The sequence below is a fragment of the Phymastichus coffea genome, unplaced genomic scaffold (assembly GCF_024137745.1).
Source record: "Phymastichus coffea isolate CEN01 unplaced genomic scaffold, Cenicafe_Pcof_1.1 PCOF00117, whole genome shotgun sequence".
NCBI lineage: Eukaryota > Metazoa > Arthropoda > Insecta > Hymenoptera > Eulophidae > Phymastichus > Phymastichus coffea.
This window is the reverse complement of record NW_026706928.1, coordinates 84,933-110,051: the sequence shown is the minus strand read 5'-3', so window position 1 is coordinate 110,051 and position 25,119 is coordinate 84,933. Positions and strand designations below refer to the sequence as shown.

Genomic DNA, 25,119 nt, shown 5'->3' with positions numbered 1-25,119 from the left:
CTCGATCAACTTTTATCCTCCGCATCGTTTACCGAGAAAAGCGAGTTTGATTGTTATTTCAAATACAGAACGCATGAAAAATAATAATGCTTTGGTCAAAATACCGCTTTGAAAACGAGAAAAGCTTAGCCATCTCGCAATAGGAAAAAGAAAAGCGCAGCAAAAATAAATTGAAATAGTCACCACTACCAACCATCGCTTATTTAAACTTATCACTGTAGCCAACATTTGAAGGTTATCCCAACTTTCCAACCCATTTGTGGCAACACTTGTCTGTGACGCTTGTTATTTATGCTTACGTCCCGCTTACTTCACAAAAACAATTATTTAACGTGTCCAAGCCTAAAAAAAAGAATAAATACGACAGTGAGTGCAATTTCGAGCCATGTTGAAATCTGACCGGCATTAAACTATCCCGGAAGAAGGAAAGAAAGACAGTAAAGTAACATGGCTAGTCCAGCAAACATGAAGCTCGCGGTTTTGCAATTGTTCGAGAGATATAAACGATGGATTGCCAATAATCCAAATCTCGTTACCGATATTGAGAGTGCTATCAAATATGTGTCGTTTTTCAGTGCAGGTAAGTAGCGCGTTTCCGAGTCCAAGTGTACTGCTGTTTGATTGTTGGACAATGCGTTTTGTTTTTGTATATAGGGAGATTGAACAGCTCAACCTTAGCATCCGAGTTTGTTTACTCACTACCAAATCTTATGGTGTTGTTTAATGATCAGATAATTAAGAGCAATAGAAATATTGAGACAAATTTACCATCGATACAGTCTAAAATTAAGATTTGGTTGACTGTGATTGATTACACCGAGGCTTTATTTGAAGTTTCTGCAAAGAAAGTTTGGGGGGAAGCTGGAAGATGGTTCATCATCTCTTTGATTCAATTGCTCAAGTGAGTATCACAATGATTCCCAACAAAAGAAATTTTGTTTAAATTAATATTTTATGACAGGGTTGCAATGCGATTGTTCCTTGTGTACCGATACAAAGAGCGCATTACGCAATCACCAGCTATGCCACCACTTAATAGAGAAAAACTTCTTGAAAAAGAAAAGAACAATGGTGATGATTTACAGAGACCACAAGAAACATTCTCTCTCAAACGCTCTGGTAAAGTTGTGAGAACTGTAAGGAGTAGTGCTTCACAAACAAGAACCTGGACAACACCTGCTTCATCTTCTATGGAATCAGAGGAAATTGGTAATCAGAATACCATTGAAACCTTGAAAAAGTCTTTGCTTATAGCAGAGGTAAAACCATTTATTCATTAAAGGATTTAAGTGTATAAAACATTTTGGTAAAAATGATTGTTTTACTTTCAGACTATGTATATTATAAAGCCAATATTGCATCTTGGATGTTTGTCTATTAGTGGGCCAAAGAATTGGAATCCTTGGCTCTTATCTTTTATTATTGACTTGGCAAGGTAACACATTGAGATAATAAAAAATTGCTCTGTTTAAACAACATTTTTAATATAAATGCATATTTTTCAGTTTAAAAATTTTCAATAATGAAACTGATTTAACTAGAGAAGAACATGAAGAGTTGTGGAAAAGAAGGATAGGACTGCTTTTGTATATTCTTAGGTCACCCTTCTATGACAATTGCAGTCGTATGAGAATTTATTCCCTACTTGATACCATTTCCAAAACCATTCCTCTTGCAAGATTAATTGCTGAGCCTATCGCCAGATATTTACCTCACTGGCAGAACACATATTTCTACATGTGGTCCAGTTGAAAACACATCAAAGAATAATCATTTATTTGATGAAAAAGATTTAGTAATCGGATTTTAATAGTTAATTTATACCCTGCTTGAAAAATCTGTCTTTTCAAAACAAATTTTTAAAACAATTACATAAAAATTATGTGTTTAAACTATGTTGAATTTGAAAAATCATTTAATTTTTTGCAGTTGCAAAATACACTATTGTATAATCATAAACCATGACACTGTATTTGCTAAAAAAAACGCGAATTCAGTTATCAAAGTTTCTCCAAAATGATTTCAAAAGACTTTAAAGAGCTAAGTTTCCTAAAAACTTGTTCATAATGGTTGACATATTTTTAGATATATTGTAAGATGATATATGGTGAACAGTTAATGAATGTAAGCTTTTTGATAAATTTTAGACATTCCCTGACAGTGGTGATTGTGACGAATGATTTCTTTATTTACTTACATTTTTGTAGTTTAATGTACGTTTCTGGCTGTTGAATAAATTGTTTTATAAAAACTATCCTTACACCTTATCTTTACATATATATCACCAAGGTGTAAAATAAACAATCAACTGTATCATAATAATATTTAAATATATTACATCTTGTTTTTGCAAATAATACTTTCCTGAGCGAAAGAATTATAAATATGGCAATGCGGTTCAAAAGCTAAGAGCGAGATTTGGTAATATTTATATATAGGACGGCAAAGATTCTTATTCAACCATTTGAAGAAGTGAATTAATAGTTGTATCTTTTTTACCAATGTTCGCATCATATACTGACTTGATCACTTCTTTATCAATATTTGGAAACATTTCAGAAATCTATAAAAAATAAGAATTATTTTTACATAATCAATTTCATCAACAAACATTAATCTCAATTCTGAATGGAAAATAATTAAATTACCTGTTTTAACTCTTCTTCTGCATTTGGTAATGAACTTGCAGGTACAGCAGGAGGAGCTGGATTAGCTATAGGAGGTGCTGTGTACACATTGACTGGTGCAAAAGGTGCAAAATTTCCTGCCATATTTGTTGATGGTACCATCATTACAGGTGGTGGCATTTCCATGTATGCCCTTGGAATTCTTGTCTGTAAGAAATCAACATATTAGATCAGTCATTGTCAAACTATATAAAATTGCAAAATTTATAAATGTACTCACTGTATAACTTAATACTAAATTAATAGAGCCCTCTTGATTGTCTCCTTGCTTTCCACTAAGTAAGTACCAATCTTCATAAGTTGTTCCTTTCTCAATAACTTGAGGTGGAATATCTACGTGGCCCCAAGCAATCAACTCATCCATTGTAAAAGAACATTCATCATATATCTCTACATATATTTTATTTACTCCAGGAGGCAGGAAACTGTATGAAAATATAAAATATGAGTAAAAAATTATACACAGCTGTGTCATAGTTAAAATTATACTTACACTTGAATAACTTTATTCCAATGTGGATTTTTGCCACCTTTCCTGTCTGTGTGAGTTTCATAAATTGTGTGACCTACTCTTAATCTGACATATGGATCTATACCCGTAAAACCATAATTTTTAACAAGTTTGGCCTACAATCAAACATAAAAATCATACTTAAATTAAAAGAAAACTTTCATCAATAATTCAGATGAAAAATTTACTTGTACAACAGTGATAGTGAGTCTACCCATCACAGACATAGTCTGATTTTGCATTTGTTGCAGGGCAAAAGCAGCTTGTCGATCAGCTTCCACTTGCTGATTACCAGAAACTGGTTCCTCTATCCTGAGAAAATTGGCTGGCAAAGGACCAAGGAAAGCCTGCAAACTCATTTGTGTTGTTAGCGTAAGATCAACGTTTCTTAAACGCTAAACAAACAATTTTTCAAATCACAGATTCACCCATGCTTACATGCATCAAACACGAAAGCTTTCAGGAAAGCTTTAGTTTACAATCGCATAACCTAACATATCATTACCAAAGTTGACGCAACAGCTTTATTACTAAACGTTATATCGTACTTAGTAAAAAAAACAAAAACGACAGATTCTAAGTTGACTCACTCGTTTCCTCCATTCGTCACACTGCTCAAGATTTTTTGCGGTTTCCATATTCAATAACTGGTATTTTGAGGAGTGTCAAATTGAGCGACGCAAAACCAACGTCGTTGAGGCCGATTAATTTTCATCAAGTTATTCCGAAGAACAACGACGAAAGCCTCTCGAAAAATGTATTATCGCTAAGCCGAGAGAAAGAAATTATTTTAGAATTATTTACCGCGTCTTCATGTACTTCAGGTATATACTTCTCTCTCTTTCCTGCGCGTCAGCTGCTGTGACACCACTGACGAATCTCTGAAGCGGTGCAGTGTTGTGTTGTTTTATCAAACTAGCAGAAGCCACGTATGAGTGTACATGTGTGTGATGGGGCGGAAAAGTGGGGAGAAGTACTGCCGCAATGCTGCGTGTGTTATAATAATGTGAAAAATAAAAGATTAAAAATTATAACAAGTCGATATTTATGGTTAAGTTATATCTATAAATTAATCTGCATTTGTTTTGATATGGAGAACGATAGTCTCATTGTTACAAACGATGAAAAGCTCAAAAGATGACAGAAGTAAGGCTAAATTTTATAAATTCTACTAATTCTTTTTAAATACATTCATGTCTTATCTTAAATTGAATCCTATTTAATTATTTGCAGATAGGAAGGCTCGCATTTATCTATAGAGAAATATTCAGATGTCTTTTGTATGATAAAAGGTAAAATTCGTTATATAAAAAATGCAACGAGGCTCCATGTATTGTTGCCATAAAAGTAGTAACAAAAAATTCTTGCATTTCTGCTCCAAAAGAAGTTTATACTGGTTTTTCGCGCTGTTAAGACTGTTATTTAATTTTTTTCCTCAAACTGGTTATATTCATCCAGATGAATTTTTTCAATATATCGAAGTAGCTGCAGGTAAGCGTAAAAATTTTTTATTGAATCAAGAGCCATTTATAATAATAAAATTAATTTTTAGGTGACTCTTTTGATATTGATGTCTATAAACCATGGGAGTACAATGTAACTTTTCCAATAAGAAGTTCAATCTTTCCTCAGTTATGTGTCAGACTCCCTTATTTACTTCTTGAATGTTTAGATCCGAAGGTTGAATATTTCTTTGGAATTTCATTGAAAAGTCCTTACTTCTTGGTGCTCTTTCCAAGAATTGTGATGACTCTTCTATCTTTTATATCAGATTATTGTTTATTCAAGATCTGTACAATTTTTCACGAGCCTTTTGTAGATAGGATGAATATTTTTGCAAGTTCCTACATTATGTTAACATACTGCACAAGGACATTTTCCAATTCTATTGAAATGATATTGAGTTCTATGTTAATTTATTATGTTTCAAGGTGTATTGAATTTTCTAGTAAAGTAAGTATCCAGATATGAAGTTCCAATGGTAAAGTACTTATTTCAGTAATATAATGAAAAAATGTTTACAGGTGGTTTTGCAAAGTGATTATTTAGCAGAAAAATATTATAAAGCCAAAAATGGAGTAGAACGCACTAGAATTCATAAACTCAGAGTATTATTGCCTAGTCATTCATTGAATGACTGTCTCCATCTAGCAGCTCTCGCCGTTGTTGGCATTTTCAACAGGCCTACTTTTATAGCATTTGCCTTACCTCCAATATTTTTCTGGTTGCAAAGGGGTCTTGGATCAAAAAGTGTTGGATTCTTGGATTTTCACATTAGAATTTTTATGTTGGTTTTGTGTGCTGTTCCAATAATTCTCTTTCTCACCATCTATGATAGTTTTTACTTTGGATATCTCACTAGTGAAGAAGTTGGAAAATTGGAAATTACAATCAACAGTTTTGTTGTCACACCATTCAATTTTTTGAAATACAATACACTCACAGACAATCTTAAACAACACGGACTTCATCCGCGGTTTTTGCACATTCTTGTGAATGTACCACTACTATTTAATGTTTTAGGCATATTTGGGATTTATGAATTTGCAAAAATGGTGAACAGGTAACAATAAAAGATATCTATAATTTCAATACTTTACAAGATTTTATTTATTTTTCCTTATTTTTAGTGGAATGAAAGGCAAATGGTTAGAGTTGCCAAGGATTCAAAGTATTGATAGCTTGATGATAGCATCTTTCATTGTCCCAATTGCTCTATTATCAATTTTTCCACATCAGGAACCTAGATTTATAATCCCAGTATTCTTACCACTGGTTTTCTTATTTGCTCATTGCATCAAGAGTCCTGATATTGACGTGATTAACATTCCTGATAGAAAGAAGTCAGCATCTGTGACTCCTCAAAAAAAGGATTATATTAATTACAAGAAAATCTGGTATATAAGCAATATAATCTTAGCAATATTTTATGGATTTATACATCAAGGAGGCATTTTACCATTATCGTCTTATTTATTCAAAGAATTAAAATCAAAGCCTGATCTCACACATATTCATTTATACATTTCGTATTCTTATCCATTGCCTACTGGTCTACTTCATCTAAGAAACACAAAGAGAACGTATATCAGTAATTCTGGCCACAAGTATAAACTAGTGAAAGACTTTTACATGAATGAATTTGGTTCTGAAGGTATGGAGTTTGTACATAATAAAATTGCACTGGATGTTTACGATCGCGAAAGATATCATCAATTTGAAAAAATTCCCTCCAGACTATACTATGCATTACCTTATAGTTTATACAACGAATTTTTACATTATACGTTGAATAACGAAACTCAGTTTTTTAATACTAAATTCATCAAATCATTCTATCCACATTTTTCATTGGAAAAACCGCCGGAGTTACATTTTATAGCAAATTGTTCGATCGTAGGATTACCACAGTGTGTTTTAAAATTCGTCAAAAGTCCAATGGACAACGTTATAAACTTTTTCAGGCAATTTTCTTTAGTATTATTGAGAATTGAACCAGTGAGCAAAAAACGATTGTGATACTCATTATAAATATTATTTGATTTATACTGTGCAAATAAAATTCAAAAACAAAATTCAAAAAAAGTGTATGTCATTTATAGATCAAGTATTTATATTTGCTTTTATTGTAGTTAAATAAATAGTTCCACTCTTTTTGTTATATAATATAAATTTTAAACATTGTAATAGTTAACAGTTGACAATAGTTTTTTAGTACTATCATAATATCTTTATTTTTTTCAGAAGCTCAGTATTATTAATTATTGTATTATTATAAATTCTTTCAAAGATCAATAATTACAATACAAAAATGTGCTTTCAGTACAATACAGGAATTTAATTATTCTGGATATAATTATTAAACCGCAATGCGAAGTTATCTCGATGCGACAAGTATATCTTTTCTTAAAATTTGCTTATAAAAATATCCCTTATTAGTTGACGCACTCGAACTGTTTATTGTACATTAACACATCAATTTATAAGCTCAAAAGACTTATTGCAAACTTTTTAAGACTTTTTCATGATTGCATCGCGAGGGTGTAGCTTAACTTTCACGAGTGAAGGTCCATGGAAGATCCTCGTTGAATTTACTGCGGTGGACGGCATTTCTTGCTGCGTACAATCGCTAAAATATAAAATTATACCGCTTTCTTTCACAGTTTTTTCTTTAAAAAAATCACTCGAATAAGTATAAAAACTTTTAACTTACCGGGTTATCAATGTAAGCCTCGCACCTATAGCACCAAACCGACAAATCACTGAAGCTCAAAGTTAACGGATGATTAGTAGCTTGTTCGTGCTCAAGCATATGTTGGTTAATTGTTCGAGCACAATGGACGGTATAACACTGAAGACAAATCCAATTTTCTTGAGTGTTTTGACATTCGACACAAGGAGCATTAACGTCGATACCAGAAATTGGCACGTCTTCGACGGAACTTAAGTGTGGGCAATCTGTTAGAGGTACCACTGCGAACATCTCTTGGTCAAGGAGGGCCTGCAAAAAATGGTTTGATGATAAGAAAAGCTCGTAAAAATATTTTGGTTTAAAAAATTGAGCATACGGGGGTTTCAACTTTAACGCTAGCCATGACTTTGACTATTAAATAATAGCTTCAGAAAATTATATATTTTAGGTAACGATTAATTATCTTTTTAATTTTTCGTTGAGGTTAAACTATAACAGTTATCAATGCTTTTTTTTTGCGGCAACTTCACACGTAAATTTAGTCCACTTGAAAAAGATCTTTTTAAAATAAAATAAAACCACGAGAGAACCATTAAAAAATTTTTTTTTTAAATAGCTGCAGTTTTTCTATTCACCTGTAAATTATCCTGCAAATAATCCATCAGCGTAGTCCGTGCCATCACGTTACCCGACGTATCCGATTGTCCGCTACCACTACCACCAACACCAGCATCTCCGTCAGGTTTATCTCTTGATCCACCAGCTTTATCATGAGGATTAACTGCCTGTATAATCTTCAAATTCTCGAATCCCGATTCTACCTCCTTTATCGTTCTACCATTCGACATCAACAAACTACTACTATCACTCAATCTCTCGGTAGGTTTACTTCTGGGTACTTTCGCCTTAGGAAGCACATTCTCAATTGGCAAACCTTTCTGGAAGATGAGATTCGGCCAATATAATTTATGCGTCTGCAATACGTTCATGATCGATGCCACCGCACTTGGACACGGAATGAGATTCGCTTCGAGTTGTGGAAGTGGATCGCCGAGCAATGCTTTTGTACACATCGTCATTGAGTGTGAAATTGAATTGATGTTGTAACCACCTTCAAGGGTTAAGATCACACGGCCATTTGCTAGCGAGGACAACCAGTGCGTCATGTGACCGTACATTTCTGGATTTACTTTGCAGCCTGCGAATAATTGAAATTGTTTTCACCATTCTTCAACCAGAACAATTGTTTTTAAGCTTACCTCCAAGAGGATCAGCAATGCAAGCGTCAAAGCCTGCTGAGACTAGAACTAGCTCCGGGTTGTACTGATAGGCAATAGGCATGACAATCTGCTGAAAAGCTGCTATGTATTCTGCGTCGCCCATTCCTTTCTGTTATTATATAAAAATAACATTCATCATCCGTGTCTAAAAACTTTACATATTTTTAGAAATTAATTATTACCTTGTTCCAAGGAATATTCACATTGAAACCTTCGCCTTTTCCCGTTCCAACAACAGTATAATTCGCCTCCTTTGAGTGAGGGAAAAAGCTTCCATTGTCGTATCGATGCAGTGATATATATAAAACGGTTGGTTCATCTTGCAAAATCGATTGTGTGCCATTCCCATGATGAATATCCCAATCAACGATCAATACCCTACAATTAAAACCATAATTATAAAACTCATTCTCCGTCATGAAAATAGTAAATCTACCTTTTTAATCCATGACAAGCAACAGCATACTTGGCAGCAATAGCCACGTTATTAAAAATACAAAAGCCACAAGCAGCGTCTTCCTCGGCATGGTGACCAGGCGGCCTGACAATAGCAACTCCACTTTGACTTTCTCCGATGAGAACACTATCGACAATATGGAGTAAGGAGCCGGCCGAGACAGTTGAACTCAGCCATGTTTCAGGATGCAAGTATACGGAATTCATGTCTTTAGCTTGTTTCACTAAATCTCTTAATTTAGTTTCGTTTGTTTGTCGTATGCTGTCGACATAAGCTTTCGTGTGTGCAAGAAGGATTTCCTCCTCGGTTGCAACTCTCCCCTTTAAAATTGAAACCATTTGAAACCAAATTGAAACATTTATCCTTGAAACTTGTAAAATGTCTAAACGTACCGTGAGTATGTGACAACGTTCGAGAATACCACATTCTTTATGCTTGGAAAAAATGCTTGTTATTCTACTTGGTTTTTCCGGATGGGACTCGTCTGCCACATTATAATGTTTCAGCATTCTGTCGTCGTAGACTATGCTTACGCGGTATGGAGCTTTGTTGAGATTTGTAACTAAAATACAACATTACATTAATACGAAAAAGTTTAATAAATTTCTAATATAATTAAAAAATTAATAGATATTTACTCTGTATAAGCATATCCAATTGTTTGTTAATCTCTTCTAGTTCGGCTTTAGATTGGATGGGATAACAATTGCGCGTTTCAAATACTATGGGAAGTTTTTCGGGACCACTATATAGACGTAGAAATTTTTGTATTCATAAAGTTCATTATAATATTTATTTTACAATACTTACTCAAAAAACACGGTAGGTAAATGTTGATGATTTTTGTCGCTGATATTTGTGCTAATACTGTAAGAATCTTGATACTGATAACACTTCCAGTATAATTTGTGTGTATATATTACGTTTAGTATTGTTTCTTGAATGCTAGAAAAAATTACTATTATTTAATTGATTCAAAGTACTTTTAAGTTTATGAGTCTCTTATTTACCTTTGACAAGGTAATCCCAAAGATTGCATAAATGGGCAGGGATCACCCAAGAGAGTTCTGAGAGTAAGAGCTGCACTTTCTGCCAAAGATTTCAAGCAATAGCCGCCCTATAATACATATAAAGTAGACTAATAATCACGTAAAGCGTAAAATATTTATAAAGTAAACTTACCTCTAGAACAACTGCAACTTTTCCAGTAGCAAGGCCAAGAAGTGAGGATAACAAATGAGTATAGCAGGCAGGAGTGATTTTCATTTTCCCCTAATATGAATGAAATTCGATTACACAGTTGAAAAGTGCTAAATTAATAAAGAGCAACCTTTGTATCTCCAAGTGCTGCGTCGTATCCAGCAGATACAACGATAAGCTCAGGACTGAACTAAAGCGAAAAAAAAGGACAAAAAATTAAGTGGAAAATTTAATTACCTCTGGACAACCGAGAGCTGCATCATAACCGGCAGAGACTATGATGAGATCCGGTTGGAACTAAAAATTACAATTGACGTATTTAGTTGTAACCGCAATGTTAAAGTATTTTAATAAAAATTTACGTTACTCACTTCATAAGCCATTGGTAGTAAAACCTGCTGGAATATTGCCAAGTAATCGGCATTCGTCATGCCAGTTTTATTGAGAGGAATATTAAAATTATATCCCTCGCCAGCACCATCGCCTACAAAATGATAATCTGACTCACGAAGGTTAGGCCAAAAGGCTCCGTTTTCATAACGGTGAATAGAAAAATAGACCACTCTGAAAATTCGTTAAAGGTTAAAAATTTACTTAAAGTAAGGTACGAATTTGAAAATATAAGTGTGTGATTTACCTAGGATCATTATAAAACATTTGTTGGGTAGCCTGTCCATGATGAACATCCCAATCTACTATTAGAATTTTTTTAGCTAAACCCTGCTTCAAAGCTAACTCTGCAGCTATAGCTACATTGTTAAAAAAACAATAGCCACAGTATTCTGCTTTCATTGCATGGTGACCTGGTGGTCTTAATTGAAATAAACTAGTTAATTTACAAAATTATTTAATCATGACTGTTTAGTTCATTATGTACCTTATTATTGCCATTCCATTTTGTACATTTCCTTTGCAGATACTTTGCACAAGATTAATTGTTGATCCAGCAGCAAGTAGAGATAAGCGATAAGTGCTCTGTAATTACAATGAAAAATATTAAGTATTATAATGAATGATAAGTACAGAAGCTAAAAATTGATCTACATACTGGATGAAAATAAACTGAATCATATTTAGAAGCCAAATCTTCTAACTTCTCAACATCATAACTATTCTCTGTTGACTTTAGTATCTCTATGTGAGCTGGAGTGTGTTTTAAAAGAAGCTCTCCATATTCAGCATATCTAGGTGCAATAAATTTGCAGCGCTCAGTTAATCCTAATTCATCACACCTTTTTAGAACTCTCGTGAACCTTTCTGGACACTCTGGATAACCATCGTCCCACATACAATGATGTTCTGCCATAGAATGGTCAAACACAAGTCCAGTATCCTTGCGAGTCATGTCTTTAGCATCAATAGCTTTTTGGTAAATATCACGAATCACAGGAACAGAAGTCTTTTTACCTAACAATTTCTTACGTTGAGCTTCTCTTTTTGCAGCTACCACTGCTGCTGAAGGCTTGGCCTGATATAAGGAAAAAATACAAGTACAAATAAATCAATGACATGATAAGATAAAAGCAAGATGATAAGTCAAATGATATAAACTCAAGTATTGAAAATTATTATTTCTTATTTTAAAAATGTTAATGTTATATAAATGGTAAAATCTTTGAAGTTACATTGACCATTCTTGGTGACTTTTTCACTGTGTTACTCATATTTTTTGATTTATTTAACACTGCTGTCGATCCTTTACTCAGCTCAACATGTCTAAAATGTTCAATGGTTTGTATCAACTGGATTTCACTGTCAGCCAATTGTTTAGCTGCATTGATGAACTTGGTAGATGGATCTAGGTTCGACTAGTGAAATGAAAAATTATAATGTAAAATATACAAAATAATCAAACATAAATGTAATGATAAAAACAATGCTATTTTGTTTACGATAATGATGTGATAAGCTAAGGTGACTATTTATAACAAAGTTAAATTAACACTTGTAAGTAATAAATGAAGATTGTAAAATTAGAAAAAATGACTGAGTTAAATAAGAGAAGGTACCAATTAAAAAGTGTAGGCGAGATGAATAAAAGTGGAACCTAACCATATATAGAATCAAGCCTACTATGTAAATGACCCCTTCCTCTTTCTTTTTACTTACGAATTCAAGGATTTGGTTGAACTGTTTCATTAACATACAATCGCAATTGTGCTAGTGAAAATTAAATTTTAATTAACGAATCAGATAATAACTTTTTTTTACAGTGATTCATGATAGAAAGCAAAATAAATATCAACCTCGAAATACCATTATTTACTTCGCATTAGCTCACTTTAACACACCACAAAAATTATTGTTAATTACTGCAACGCAACTATTCAACAAAATATACACTTTGATAATTACCATTTGATACAATATTCAAGCTATGTAAAACAATGTTATCCTCGCAACAATCATGTATTACAATATTTTCAGTGTTGTTTAATGATTCATTAAACACCGCACCAAAAGTAATTTTACGATGCGTTAGGTGATGACGAAACAATTACCTGTGAATTCCACTTTTTTTTAATTAAAAAGAACCGTACAATTTAAAGCATCGGAATCAAAACAAAAAGCCGTGTTGACATGTTTGTGGCGATGTCGCTCCACCTTCAGATATCTACTTACATGTGTATGCTTTATTTGTACTGCGCCGGTACTGTGCATGCGCAGATATTCAAAGTTTACAAACGCTAATCGTTATTGAAATGATAGAATATAGCTTTATATAGATATTATATAAACTCCACCTCAGATTTTTGTATTTTTATAATAAAGAGAATTAAGTTTATCACTAAAAAATTGGGATATTGTCCAGTCACCAGTGTGTTTCCAAATTCTGACCGTACTTTTCACCTCCGGCTAATTGCAGTCATCTTGGTATATGGATATCAAAGATGTATATATGCATGAGTCGTTCTCACCCCTCGCTTCATCCATCAACTTTATATGGTGTATATAATGCAGCACGTCAGCTGATGTCCCTTGATCCCCTGGTCCCTGATTTTTCTCACGCTCTTCTTCGTTTATTGATACGAAAGTGCAAATTATTAAAAATGTTAATTTGATATCTTTGTCGCTTGATAAAAATGTATCTCGTCCATTATTTTCTAGTCGCGCTAGTAATGTCTAATTATTACGTGTGTTTTCAACGATCATACATATGGCAGCGTCGTTGAAAGCAAAACTTCAGTTTTTCCTTCGTATAATCTCTAATTATTACGTGATTTCAGTATAGTTTTCATTTTTCCGTACCGCGTTTTACTCTGGGAAATTCATTATAAATAATTTAAATAACATCGCGGCTTATCAAATATTATTATATGATAGTAAAAAAAATACGTATTATATGATAATACGTAACAAAATTGTACGACTCTCGAATTTTTTCCTAGTAAATTATTCTAATCGCATGATTAATTCCAAGATACTACAGCCATTAATTTAAATACTCGGAGGATGACGACTGTTAACGAATGTATTAATGTGTATAGAGCAATTTTTATCCGCAAATATTAACAATACAAAATTATCTGTGTTCCGCATAATTCACCATAATTTGTTGTAATATTTTAATGAAATGAGTCTCAGCAGTATCGCACAATATAACTAACATTACTTTGACATACTGGCCTTTAATTTAGAAAATAATTGTTGGTGAGTTATGAGTGACTATAAATTAATAATAATTTCATCAAATAGAGTTGTATTTCAACGTTTAATTTTATGAGCAACTAAAAAATTAATTGAGATGCCTCCGACGACTTATGCACTGTATAAAAATAAGTAAATGTGTTATTAAGGAAGTAATTAAAAAAAATTAATGTCTCTATCTTTGCATTTAAAGCTATTTGGCGTTATCGATTTGTCCAACGAATACTAGAGCATATAAAGGATATTATAATTGCATCGACTGCACTGTTGCCTTTCAGTTTTGCGAACCTAGCGTCGAAGATGAAGACAATATCACCGCTCGCTGGCTACGCCGCACTTTGTCTGCTACAGCTGAATGGCGTAAGACTTTCGGATTATATTTTTGTAAATACATTCTGACAGCACATTTTTGTTGTTAATGGTCGATTCACGCATCGGAGGCAAGTCGCTTGCTCTTTTGAACAATAGTCGAGTCGCTCTCGACAAATAAATAAAAAAGCATTATTATGTGCACGCGTCACAACGAGAAATGTTGCACCGACGGTCAGAGCTTTCGATTGTCTTGGAACTCTGAACCGCGCGTCTAACGTACATTCATTATCAAACTTACGCATAGCACTGCAAAAAACAAGCAACGGCGCTTTCGCTTGATACGCGTTTGAGTTGCAGTTGGCATTAGTAAAAGCGGCGGGAGGGTCAGTCGGCAGGAGCGTCAATTCGAAAAACGCGATCGCCACAGTGCTGAAGGTGAAGCCTCAGATAGACAACGACTGGATCGTGGCCGTAAAGGATCCGACATCGCTGACCGGCTACGCCGTCAAAGTCAAGGAGTTCCTCACCGACCGCTTCTTCGATAATTACTTTGTCGTGAGCGCGATGTTGCCTTTCCACGGACGATAATTGCTCGCGATGCGGAAAGACAATTAAGAAACACATTGTCATTGGCAATTGACAGGTGTTCATGTACGCGAGGAGCAGCCCGAAAGACAAGCCCGAGCAGTTCTTCGCCGCCCGCATATGCGAATTGCTCGATCCTCGTAACACCCGTTTCCCGAGGGAGAACTACATGCCCAGGCAGGTCATCGATATCATATTACCAGGACGCTACGGCAGCTGCGATATCAAGGTGAGCGTCGACTTACGCGGTCGTGCCGTGCGATAATACAACCTTACTTTGCCGCTCCTCAGAACACTACGAAGCCGATCAACGCAGGCGGTATAGTGAACACGGATCCCGACACGAATAAGGAGGTGACTTTCCCCAAATCCAGTCCCTTCGAGCTGCTGGTCAATATTCTGTCGATGAAACAGATCGACCACCCCGACAGCCAGTACTTCTTTCAAGTTGTCTTCAGCGTTGGCGGCAACTTCCAAGTCTCGGGAAACCTGGGAAGTGGAAGTATCGGCGCAGGCTTTAAGGCTGGTTAATTAACTGGGCTTGAACATTCCGAGTCCGAACGTACGAAGTGTGCATAATTTTTTTGTTTCTTTTTCACGTTCGTATCATTTCGGCCTCAATCGTATTGTTCTTCGTAGTTGCAAACAGTCGCCAATGTGCTCGAGAGCCATAATTAAACGTTTGAATTCGACAAATGGCGATTTGCTGATAAGACTGTCATCAATGCTTCGTAGTCTCTTTTTTATGAGCGCACTCTTCATTGTTTATTTTGCGTCGAGCGCGTTTCCCAAGTAGCCAACAGCTGCGGTGAAATACATTTTAAACGATCGCACCGTCATATGCCAGCAAGCGCTATACTTTATCAGCGATAAACCGCGCGAGCGCATAAGACACGTCGACTGCTGTTGTAATATGCGCCAATAAACGAAGCGAAAATTTAATGAATGAATTATCAATTAATGATTAACTTTATAATACACGAAAACGACATAAATTTGGACGCGAAGATGAATCTATACCTTAATTGCAAAAACGGAAGCTTGTGTTAATTCTCGTGGTGCACTATTTATCACCATTAGAGTTTCGTCTCAAATACGCGCGTATCAATTACTTCGCCGTCTTGCACAATCAGAAACGGGTTTGCTCGCATACGCAGTTGGCGGCTCGCTGGATACCATCGGCACACTGGCGCCTACGAACTTGCTCTTAATAACGTCGCTGATCGAAACTCGAGCAGCCGGGTTCGGGTTGGCCTCGTCCAAAACGAAAATCTTGCGTCTGCTGAGAGTCGCGCGAGCGAACGGTGGAGCAGACATCGGTGAGTCTTGATCAAGTTGCCGTCTGCCCGAACGAGAGCGCAGTCCGAAGTTAAAAATTTGAACCTCGAACGAGAACAGCTGTGCCTACATTAGTGGAGAGCAATCATCTCGAAGTTGAAGCGAATCTGTCGAGATTTCGCAGCCTGAAACGCCAGTGCCACCAGCAAATAATGCTTAGTAAATAGAGATAACGTTTTTGTAAACGTAATATTACCTTAATGGAGCTAATGAATATTAAAAGACTTTGCATGCTCTCTTGGAACTGTCTAAGATCGACGGGTACCCACGATAACCGTATGTACAAATCGTACAATAACCGAATTAATAATAGTTTTGATTTTTCATTTGAAACAGCTGATATTCGCGTGCATTCAAACGCCCCATGTTTTGGGAATCCCGGGAAATTCTAGTAATATGTTTTCACGATCTCCTTCCTCAGGCTTGGCGCCCTCTTGCCCGCAACTGGGTCGCTCTTATCCTCTTGCCTGCACTGTCTGCGAAGATCGCAATAGCCGAAAATTTGATTTGGCATATATCTGTAGGAAATCACGATCGCGTTCGCGAGCTTATCAACGATTCAATATCGTCGGTGACGGCATCGCTCGCGAGTCCCGTCAAGTGATAGTGGCAATCGGAAATTGCAAAATCATATCTCTGCACCTGATTATTAACTATGTCTCTCAGCCACCTATCGAACTGTTTCCACTGTCCTTACTTTTATACACCAAAGCTTCAGCGGTGATTTGCACAAGGCTTACCAAAAGGAAAGCCTAATGCGACTAATTAAGTATCTGGCTGTCTCGCGTGAACGTTACTCCTTGCCGTAGTTGCACTGTCACGAAAAGACGAAGGCAATCTTATAGCCACTTGCACAAAGCACTTACAAGTGGATCAATCGACGTACCCAAATGCAGTATTTTATCGAAGCCATATCTCACGTTGGCAATTATAATCAGCTCCTTATCAATTCTATAGATGAAAGTGACGGGAGCAATATTTTTCTCGACAATCTTAGATAAACGTAAGTAACAGTTAAAACTACACGTTTGGATATACGTAACTAAAGTTCAAGTGACAAATACCCAAAATTCAGCTTTCGAAAGGTAAAATTATGAAAAAGACTGAAGTTTAAAAATCTTGCTATATTTTTATATCTAATTTTTTACCGATTGGTTTTCATCTAAAAAATGTCTCATAGTGTTAAAACAAATTAATTCAATCGCATAAGCTTTTATCATATAGTTTAGTATACAATGTCGAATGACCAATAAACAATAAGGCTAACGTACACTCGAATAGCAACGATTGTTGTCGTCGGAGTGTGTATAGTGTTTGCAAACCACTCTTCTATATCGGAACTATAAAGATTTAATGTAACAGTTGTTCTCGAGATTATTCAAATTTTTAACTTCAATCTAGACAGTTCATATCGCACTGACATTGAGCTGCCTTAATTAGACTTCTGTAACAATTCAAAATTCTCGAGCAATCATTTTGATATCGTGCCAAAATTAAAATACGTACGCAGTATATCAATGTTAACTTTAACTAGTTGATCGTATATTCAAACCACAATTAATTCATGAAGTTGGTAAACTACGTTAATTTTCATGCGTAAGGTAATTTTGAGAATTCAAATTAAATAAAATTATTTAATTTGAAATCTAAAATAGCTGGTAATTTTAGTAACTTTTTAAAATACTTTTTTAAGTATCAATAGCCTGCCAAGTTTTTTATATAACATAGTACTTAAAAATATTAACGTTTGAATGCGCTGTACAAAGTTTCTTTCTTTTTCTTTTTCAAAAAATGGATTGCACAATGCGCTGTTTAGCGACCTTGAATACGAATAGTCGGCACAAGTGTTTTCATAACAAATAACATCTTGGAATATATTTAACAAGACAAATTTCATTATTGGTTTTTCTATGATATATTCGAGTTAAAATTAATTTAAATACGGGCTAAGGTCACAAATAAATAGAATTTATCACTTTATCACAGAAAGTTATATTGTAAATATTTCCATACAGAATAATGGTATACGCATCTCAAATAAAACCGCAATTGCTCTAAAGAGCAGGCACAGCTTTGAACACCGATAAGTACAATACGTAAAGAAGCACCAAGACTGTGCATTCGCAAAGATCAACTTTGCACTTTCAAGTGGGTAGCGAGTATTCGGGAACATCTACTGTAATACTATAGTCTTCAATTACGTTATGTAATTGATTTAAAAATGTACAAATTTATGCATCACATTTTTTTCAATTAAAATACTTTTGAATGCTATACGAGTATACGAATAAAGTCGTGTATAACTCGCTCAAACGTAAGAGTATTGAAATGAAAATAATCGTACAAAATGTGTATCTTTGAAAAAGAATTCTATTCAAATGTCTAGATATCTCATCAATCTACGGCACTTTCGCGCTCTTGCTCGCCAGACACTACATTGTTATATGCCTGAAACAGAATCAATACAAATACGTAAATGTTTATTTCATCAAATTAGTTTTGTAGCCATGAAACTCACTTTTTTAGCGATCATCCTAAGATTCTGTGTCATAACGTTGCCAGTCTGCTGTACCATTCTGGATAAATGACCGACCTTATCTTGCAGTAGTACATGCGGATGTCCAAACTCAACAGCTTGGCCATGATCCATCACTAGCACCCTGTCGCTATCCATGATTGTATTCAATCGATGAGCTATTGTCAGTACAGTACAATCCTTAAATTTGTTTCTGATTGTTTTCTGTATTAGCGCGTCTGTCGAAGGATCGACGTTGGCCGTTGCCTCGTCCATTACGAGAATCTTGTTTTTTTTAACGATAGCTCGAGCCAAACAGAGCAACTGACGCTGACCAGCGCTCAGATTACCACCACCTCGATTTACCGAGTGATCCAGTGAAACAAAACTCTTATTGAGCTCAACAGCTTGTAAAGCTGCCCACAACGCCACGTCCTCGAACTCGTGGAACGGATCAAGATTGTCGCGCAATGACGCGGAGAATAGCATTGGTTCCTGAGGGATTATAGAGATTTTCTTGCGCAAATCGTGTAAGCCGATCTTTTGCGCATCAATATTGTCTATTAGTAGTTCGCCTTCAAGCTTTGTTAATCGGAATAACGCTGATATCAACGATGATTTACCTGCGCCTGTTCGACCAACTATGCCCACCTGCAATGCATAATTACACCTGATATATTGAAAACAGAACAAATTTAAAAATTATCTTTGTAAAGGAAAAATTACAAAAAAGGCCTTTAGTTATTATCGATCTCGTCACAATTTTTTAAAATTTCGTCAACTATTGCCAATATGATATCGTGATGAAAGTGTGAAAGTTTCATTATTTTACCTTCATCCCTGGTTCAACGAGGAAGCTTAAATTCTTGAGCACCGGTTCCTCTTCGTCGGAATACTTCAAATACAGTCCCTTAAATTCAATTCTACCCTTTTCTGGCCACTCTTTCATTGGTTTTAGTCCAGGTTCACTTTCAAACGGACCTTCCTGCTCTAATTTTGTGAACTGGAATATTCTCTCGACGCTAGTCATCTGAGCGATCGCCTCGGCAGTCATTCTCATTCCATACTGCAACATGCCGCACAAAATGAGCGACTGAGAAATGGCAAGGCCAACGTTGCCAGCGTAAGGTTTGCCATTTTCATTAACAAACAAATCCGTGCTTTGCATTATAACAAAACTGTAAGTGACAAATGCCACGAAAGCTATCGACACGACATCCAGGTAAAATCCGAAAGCCGTCGAAGTTGCAATTTGAAGGAAGTAAGCCGATGTGTGCACATCCTGATGAGCGTCGAATTCACGACAGAGCATTCGTTGAGCGCGACACGCGCGGATTGTCAACAGGCCGGATAACGTGGAGTTTGTGTGCGAAAATACTGGACTTTTGGCTGAAAATTTTACAGACGATTAATAAAATTGTACAGATATTTTTACAACCATTTTTTTCATTTCTTTTCCTCCACTTGTTAAAAAAAATTAGAAGATGAAAAATAGTTTATAAGAAAATCAATAGAGTTTACAAACAAGTATAAATTTATATTTTCTTGTGAAGCTTTCTGAGTTAGTTATTAGTGAATTTCCACGACATGCAAGCTTTGATCATGTAGAGCAATCATAAAATAGATGTTATTCATTGTCAAATAGTAACGTATCGCATAGATGATCTTTAACGACTGTATCTAAAATATTCTAGTTATCAGTATGAGTTGGCGAAAATGTAATAAATTTAAAGATATCGAATTGGAGCATTCAATAAATTATTTCGTATCGCAATGAATTCAAACTCATTAAATTCTACTCTTTCCTGCAAGTCAGTGGATAATAACCTATTATTTGAATAATTTCTGTGATTGTATGAATGTATTTTTATCCATTTCTGCAGCTTTAACTGTCTAGTGAATCATAAAAAATAAAAACATATTCGAATCTAAAAAAATTTCTGGAACGATCAGTTATTATATTACTTTGATTTGAGATGTTGATTCCTCTTTATCTGATAAATATTCGCTATCTAATATCTCACAGTCAATTTAAAACTAGTTATGCAAATTACGCAAGAAATAAAAGTTGCCACTCACCATTGCCTTCAATCCTCTTGATGTCCTGAGCACTAGCTAAGTATATATTTCTAAGTTGAATATAAAGAAAGCCCATGATCATCATGGGAAAAATGGACCACCAGTTAACTAAGAGCACTTGGACGAGGATACCGACCATGACAGAAAATATCTGCAGTGCTTCAAGCATCGCCATAGGTAACAATTCATCCGCAGCACCAGTATCCTTCGAGAAACGATTAAGAATTCTTCCTGCATGCGTAAATAATGATCAACTTGCATTCACAATGCGTAATTAGCATTTTATCAAAACTTACCAGAAGGATTAACATCAAAAAATCTCATTGGAGCACGAAGTAGTCGAGCAAACATCGTGTCGTGGAGCTTTCTACTTGCATTCATACAAATCTTGTAAAATAATACGTTCTTAGCGATTGACATTAAAATGCTACCTAATATCAGTACGGTATAAACGTATATCCCTAATTCTGGCTGCATGTATGGTTCCTTGTACTTGGCGTATTCGGTTTTATTCATCAGTCTTTGCATCGCTTCTGGGCCCATGCAGTCCGACGAATTTGTTGCGTTTATGAAATCACGTGTGCGCTGTTCCTCTTGACGAGTCCTACGAATACACCAACAGTCATAAATCAGTTTAACCCTCCGTCACAATTGTTATAAAGTATATTGCTTAATTTACCAGTAACCAACCCAGTAATCGCAACCACTGCTGGATATTTGAGCAAAAACGAAACAAACTACCAGCATCAAAAGTAAAAAGTACGAGGCACCAGCTCTGAAATATTTCCAGTATAACGAAGATTTAACATTTCCTTTAGCCATAAGCTCTTCAGTTTCCGTGGGCTCGTTTTCTTCATCTTCATCGAAACTAGGAGTCGTGACGAAAGATGCTTGTACGTTGTTTGCAGTCACATCCACATCAGCAACAGTCGTTTTTTCAGCTTCCTCATCAGACGGCAAATGTTTCATAAATTTTTCATTCTTGCTGAAGTCTGTAAACGAGCCTTGGAATTCAATCATTCCCTGAAAAATTATATGAACTTATGTTTAATTTTTTTCTCTTTACTCTATTAATAATTTATCTACTTAAAAATATATTACATTGTTAAGTAATATGATGACATCAGCTTCTTTCAAGTACTGTACTTGGTGAGTAACGAGAATACGAGTTTTATGTTTCAAATAGCCATTAATACAATCCTCAAACAGACTTTTGCCAACGTGTGTATCAACGGCTGATAATGGATCATCGAACAAATAGACATCAACATCCCTGTACACCGCTCTGTATAAACACACACACACAAATTATTTTGTTGAATAAAATGACAGTTGCACTATTTGAAGTAGCTCAATGCTACCCATAAGCCTATAAATCTTGCGCAAAATGACGCCTTTGTACGTCAGCATTCCTAGCAAGGCTCACTTTTTTCGACTCACCTAGCTAAGTTGACTCTTGCACATTGTCCACCGCTCAGACTAGTTCCCCTTTCGCCAACGGGAGTCTTATCGCCGTACGATAATTGTTCGAAATCTTTTGCTAACGCGCAAGCTTTGGTTACTTGCTTATACTTCGCTTCATTGTAGGGTTCACCAAATAAGATATTATTCCTTACGGAACCGGCAAATAACCATGGCTCTTGACTCGCATGCGTGATGTTTCCATTTACAAAAACTTCACCAGTTGACGGTCTTATTTCACCCAAAATCAGTTTGAGTAGAGTGCTTTTACCAGCACCGACCGAACCTACAACTGCGTATAATTTCTTTTGTGGAATGCTAATGTTTATGTCTTGTAAAGTACTGACAATCGGATTTTCGGACCATGAAGCGTTTACGTTCTTGATTGAGATACAGGTATTGTCATTATTTGGTGATAAGGATTTAGCGCTCATCTGGACATCTTCTAATAGCAAAAATTTCTGTGAAACAATTAAACTTTTAATTTCTTCCTCAAAGTCATATCATAAATTATCTATTTATCAACATGCATACTTCTATCCTCTTTATTGAAATTTTCGCTTCAGCGGCGCTGCGGACGGCTTGAGGGTAAAAAATTGCCATAGTTAGCTGAAGAATATTGAAGTACTGGGCCATTGTGAAAATTTTTTCGGCCGATATAACATATCCCTGAAGTACATAAGCCACTACCGTCACATACAATGTAGTTCGTTCGGTGAATACGAACGATGCAAAGTTTACACCCCTCAAGTACGCTGCCATCAGCAGCACATCAACTTCGTGCCTGTAAAATAAACACAAATTAAGATATCGAATAATGTGTAATTGAAGTGAGAATTGAATAGCTAACTTTCTACTGAAAGAAACGAGTTTTTCAAAAGGCGCCTCCCAAGTATACATTTTAATAACTTTTATTCCATTGACAATTTCACTCATTAGCAAAACTCTCTCATCGGTTCTCGTAGCGATTTTTGCTCGCAATATCGAGGTAAGTTTTCCGCAGTAAGCTGAAACACAAGCCATTCGTAAATATCTAAACTCACACATAAGCAATAATTCGCGTTAGCGATTTCTTGCTTTGAGTATAATACCTTGAACGGGTATCGATTGTAGACACACCAAGGCGACTCCAGCTAGCGAGGCAATAGCGACGTGCCTCCAAATTAAGTAAGTTATCACAGCCCCTTGTAATGGCATCACCCAAACGTAATGTAAGTAGAGAAATAATTGCTCGAATCTTGCCACGTCGTTAGACAGTAAATTAATAATTAATCCACCAGTAGCTTGAGCAGCAGCTGACACTGACAGCTGTGTTAACTATGCACAAAAATGTACTGTTTCATTCAAACCTCAGGTGTTAAATAAGCAATACCATATGATTATTTATACATACTTTTCTATAGACCAGAGAAGAGCAAGCAATTCTCAAACGCATGCCTACTTCCAGCTGACCTAAATTAGAGTGATGATTAAATATTGCCTGCAATAGAGTCATCACTACCACACCAGTTGCCAATAGATAGGCATCACTTGTAGTGGTTGTTGCACATGGATCAAAGTGATAGATTAGAATCCCTAGTGTTAGTGGTTGCACTACCCTGTCCAACAAAAAACGCACTGAATTTATCATCCATCGCTCACTTGACAAAGTTTGAATCCTTTTTTTTTACCTTACAACTACACTCAGAAATAGAATATGGCCTGCATAATGTGAATAAGACCAACCAAATGTCTTCTTAATGGCATTTAAGAGTCTGGGTTTTCTGTTAGTCTTGAGTGCATTTTCCACCTCACGTTTCCAATGCCTACAAAGATTACAATGTTATTGTAACTAGCTATAAAGCAGTCTAACTGATTTGTTGTACAAGACTTTATGAGCTTCATGGCAACACAATGGTTTACACTCATGACAACACTGTTACTAAATTATCAGCAAATGAAAAAACATCTGAATGAACATTTACTTCTCCAGTTTGTCTCCCAGTGGCTGGCTGAGATCAGCTGGTAAAGCATTGTAAAGGTCTTTGGCTTCAAGGTCATGCTTTCTACCATACCAGAAAAGCTTGAACAACCAGCTGAAAGCATTAAATATTCAATCTGAATTTGCATCTCTCTGATAACGTTTCCTAATTACATAACTCACTCGTACAACCATTCAAAATCCATAATCATTATCACACGCACACAGACACACGTGTGTACGCTTTGTTTGTGGCATGGCAAAAATCTTGAACCGCATGACGATAGAGAAAAACTCACCCGAACAACAATCTACTAAAACAATTGGCTGAGAGCCTTGGACTGGGGTTCTCGTATTTCTTGCTGGCGTCCATAATACTCTCGATGCGCGTTCACGAGCGATGATTAACTTGTGCGAACGCAATGCATCGCTACTACAAACTAACCGAAATGCGCACCAACGACTCTCTGTCGCGACTGAACTATTGTACGAGTTTTAATGCCCTCTCATTCTGCTCTCGAATATAGTTCTCTCTCTCTCTCTCTCTCTCTCTCTCTCTCTCTCTCTCTCTCTCTCTCTCTCTCTCTTTAGTGCCACATGTGATGCACTTACAGACCGCTCGTCGCACGTGCGCTGCAGCTGACAATGGTGACGCGCGCTTGTCTATACAGTTTTGCGCAAAACTTACTATATATATACTTCGCGAGAAGTGGTCGTTTCGCGTGTCAACGCCCCCCTGCCGCTGCGTTATATAGCTGCTGCTTCCGCAAAGGCGAGCGACTCTATTCTTTTCGTGCATTTTACATTCTCATGAAAATCTCTGATTCTGCTCGTGTCGGCAGAAAATATGTATATATATTGGAGTGGCATATTTGGTCGCGCGGGGCGCGCGCG

General features: G+C 35.9%; 6 protein-coding genes across 9 annotated transcripts; 3 read left to right on the top strand and 3 right to left on the bottom strand.

Moving 5' to 3' along the window:
* Positions 1 to 272: 272 nt before the first annotated feature.
* LOC131670888 (peroxisomal membrane protein PEX16) lies at positions 273 to 2,254 on the top strand. The gene is made up of 5 exons (XM_058946866.1): positions 273 to 580; positions 655 to 901; positions 962 to 1,259; positions 1,332 to 1,435; positions 1,506 to 2,254. Exons 1-5 carry the CDS (start codon positions 448 to 450, stop codon positions 1,750 to 1,752), a joined length of 1,029 nt encoding a protein of 342 aa, XP_058802849.1. The 5' UTR covers positions 273 to 447; the 3' UTR covers positions 1,753 to 2,254.
* Positions 2,255 to 2,313: 59 nt separating this feature from the next.
* On the bottom strand, positions 2,314 to 4,088 carry LOC131670890 (toll-interacting protein-like). Its single transcript, XM_058946867.1, has 7 exons — positions 4,031 to 4,088; positions 3,789 to 3,964; positions 3,387 to 3,545; positions 3,181 to 3,314; positions 2,908 to 3,112; positions 2,649 to 2,834; positions 2,314 to 2,563 (listed from the first exon to the last, which is right to left on the bottom strand). The coding sequence occupies exons 2-7, from the start codon at positions 3,834 to 3,836 to the stop codon at positions 2,453 to 2,455; spliced, it is 843 nt and encodes a 280-aa protein (XP_058802850.1). The 5' UTR covers positions 3,837 to 3,964; positions 4,031 to 4,088; the 3' UTR covers positions 2,314 to 2,452.
* Positions 4,089 to 4,160: 72 nt separating this feature from the next.
* LOC131670892 (GPI mannosyltransferase 4) lies at positions 4,161 to 6,783 on the top strand. 2 transcript variants are annotated; one of them, XM_058946871.1, is made up of 6 exons: positions 4,161 to 4,344; positions 4,432 to 4,490; positions 4,583 to 4,689; positions 4,751 to 5,151; positions 5,223 to 5,761; positions 5,829 to 6,783. In XM_058946871.1, the coding sequence occupies exons 1-6, from the start codon at positions 4,336 to 4,338 to the stop codon at positions 6,715 to 6,717; spliced, it is 2,004 nt and encodes a 667-aa protein (XP_058802854.1). In that variant the 5' UTR covers positions 4,161 to 4,335; the 3' UTR covers positions 6,718 to 6,783. The 2 variants fall into 2 exon arrangements, with proteins under 2 accessions (XP_058802854.1, XP_058802852.1); XM_058946869.1 differs by having other exon boundaries at positions 4,432 to 4,689.
* Positions 6,784 to 6,815: 32 nt separating this feature from the next.
* On the bottom strand, positions 6,816 to 12,926 carry LOC131670891 (histone deacetylase 6). The gene is made up of 18 exons (XM_058946868.1): positions 12,683 to 12,926; positions 11,953 to 12,135; positions 11,376 to 11,795; positions 11,205 to 11,302; positions 10,965 to 11,138; positions 10,699 to 10,891; positions 10,565 to 10,624; positions 10,310 to 10,399; positions 10,138 to 10,244; positions 9,938 to 10,072; positions 9,766 to 9,872; positions 9,520 to 9,689; positions 9,107 to 9,447; positions 8,853 to 9,048; positions 8,650 to 8,779; positions 8,026 to 8,588; positions 7,412 to 7,699; positions 6,816 to 7,327 (listed from the first exon to the last, which is right to left on the bottom strand). The coding sequence occupies exons 1-18, from the start codon at positions 12,683 to 12,685 to the stop codon at positions 7,247 to 7,249; spliced, it is 3,339 nt and encodes a 1,112-aa protein (XP_058802851.1). The 5' UTR covers positions 12,686 to 12,926; the 3' UTR covers positions 6,816 to 7,246.
* Positions 12,927 to 14,196: 1,270 nt separating this feature from the next.
* Positions 14,197 to 15,798, top strand: LOC131670977 (uncharacterized). 2 transcript variants are annotated; one of them, XM_058947059.1, is made up of 5 exons: positions 14,197 to 14,335; positions 14,645 to 14,842; positions 14,931 to 15,101; positions 15,164 to 15,441; positions 15,512 to 15,798. In XM_058947059.1, the coding sequence occupies exons 1-4, from the start codon at positions 14,276 to 14,278 to the stop codon at positions 15,401 to 15,403; spliced, it is 669 nt and encodes a 222-aa protein (XP_058803042.1). In that variant the 5' UTR covers positions 14,197 to 14,275; the 3' UTR covers positions 15,404 to 15,441; positions 15,512 to 15,798. The 2 variants fall into 2 exon arrangements, with proteins under 2 accessions (XP_058803042.1, XP_058803041.1); XM_058947058.1 differs by having other exon boundaries at positions 15,164 to 15,797.
* A 210-nt stretch (positions 15,799 to 16,008) lies between these two features.
* On the bottom strand, positions 16,009 to 24,706 carry LOC131670973 (ATP-binding cassette sub-family C member 4). 2 transcript variants are annotated; one of them, XM_058947054.1, is made up of 15 exons: positions 24,525 to 24,706; positions 24,230 to 24,340; positions 23,936 to 24,070; positions 23,659 to 23,863; positions 23,357 to 23,582; positions 23,116 to 23,272; positions 22,800 to 23,049; positions 22,245 to 22,726; positions 21,906 to 22,089; positions 21,484 to 21,827; positions 21,101 to 21,408; positions 20,805 to 21,035; positions 19,558 to 20,114; positions 18,729 to 19,376; positions 16,009 to 18,658 (listed from the first exon to the last, which is right to left on the bottom strand). In XM_058947054.1, exons 1-15 carry the CDS (start codon positions 24,596 to 24,598, stop codon positions 18,605 to 18,607), a joined length of 3,966 nt encoding a protein of 1,321 aa, XP_058803037.1. In that variant the 5' UTR covers positions 24,599 to 24,706; the 3' UTR covers positions 16,009 to 18,604. The 2 variants fall into 2 exon arrangements, with proteins under 2 accessions (XP_058803037.1, XP_058803038.1); XM_058947055.1 differs by lacking the exon at positions 24,525 to 24,706 and adding an exon at positions 24,409 to 24,446.
* Between the last annotated feature and the right edge of the window lie 413 nt (positions 24,707 to 25,119).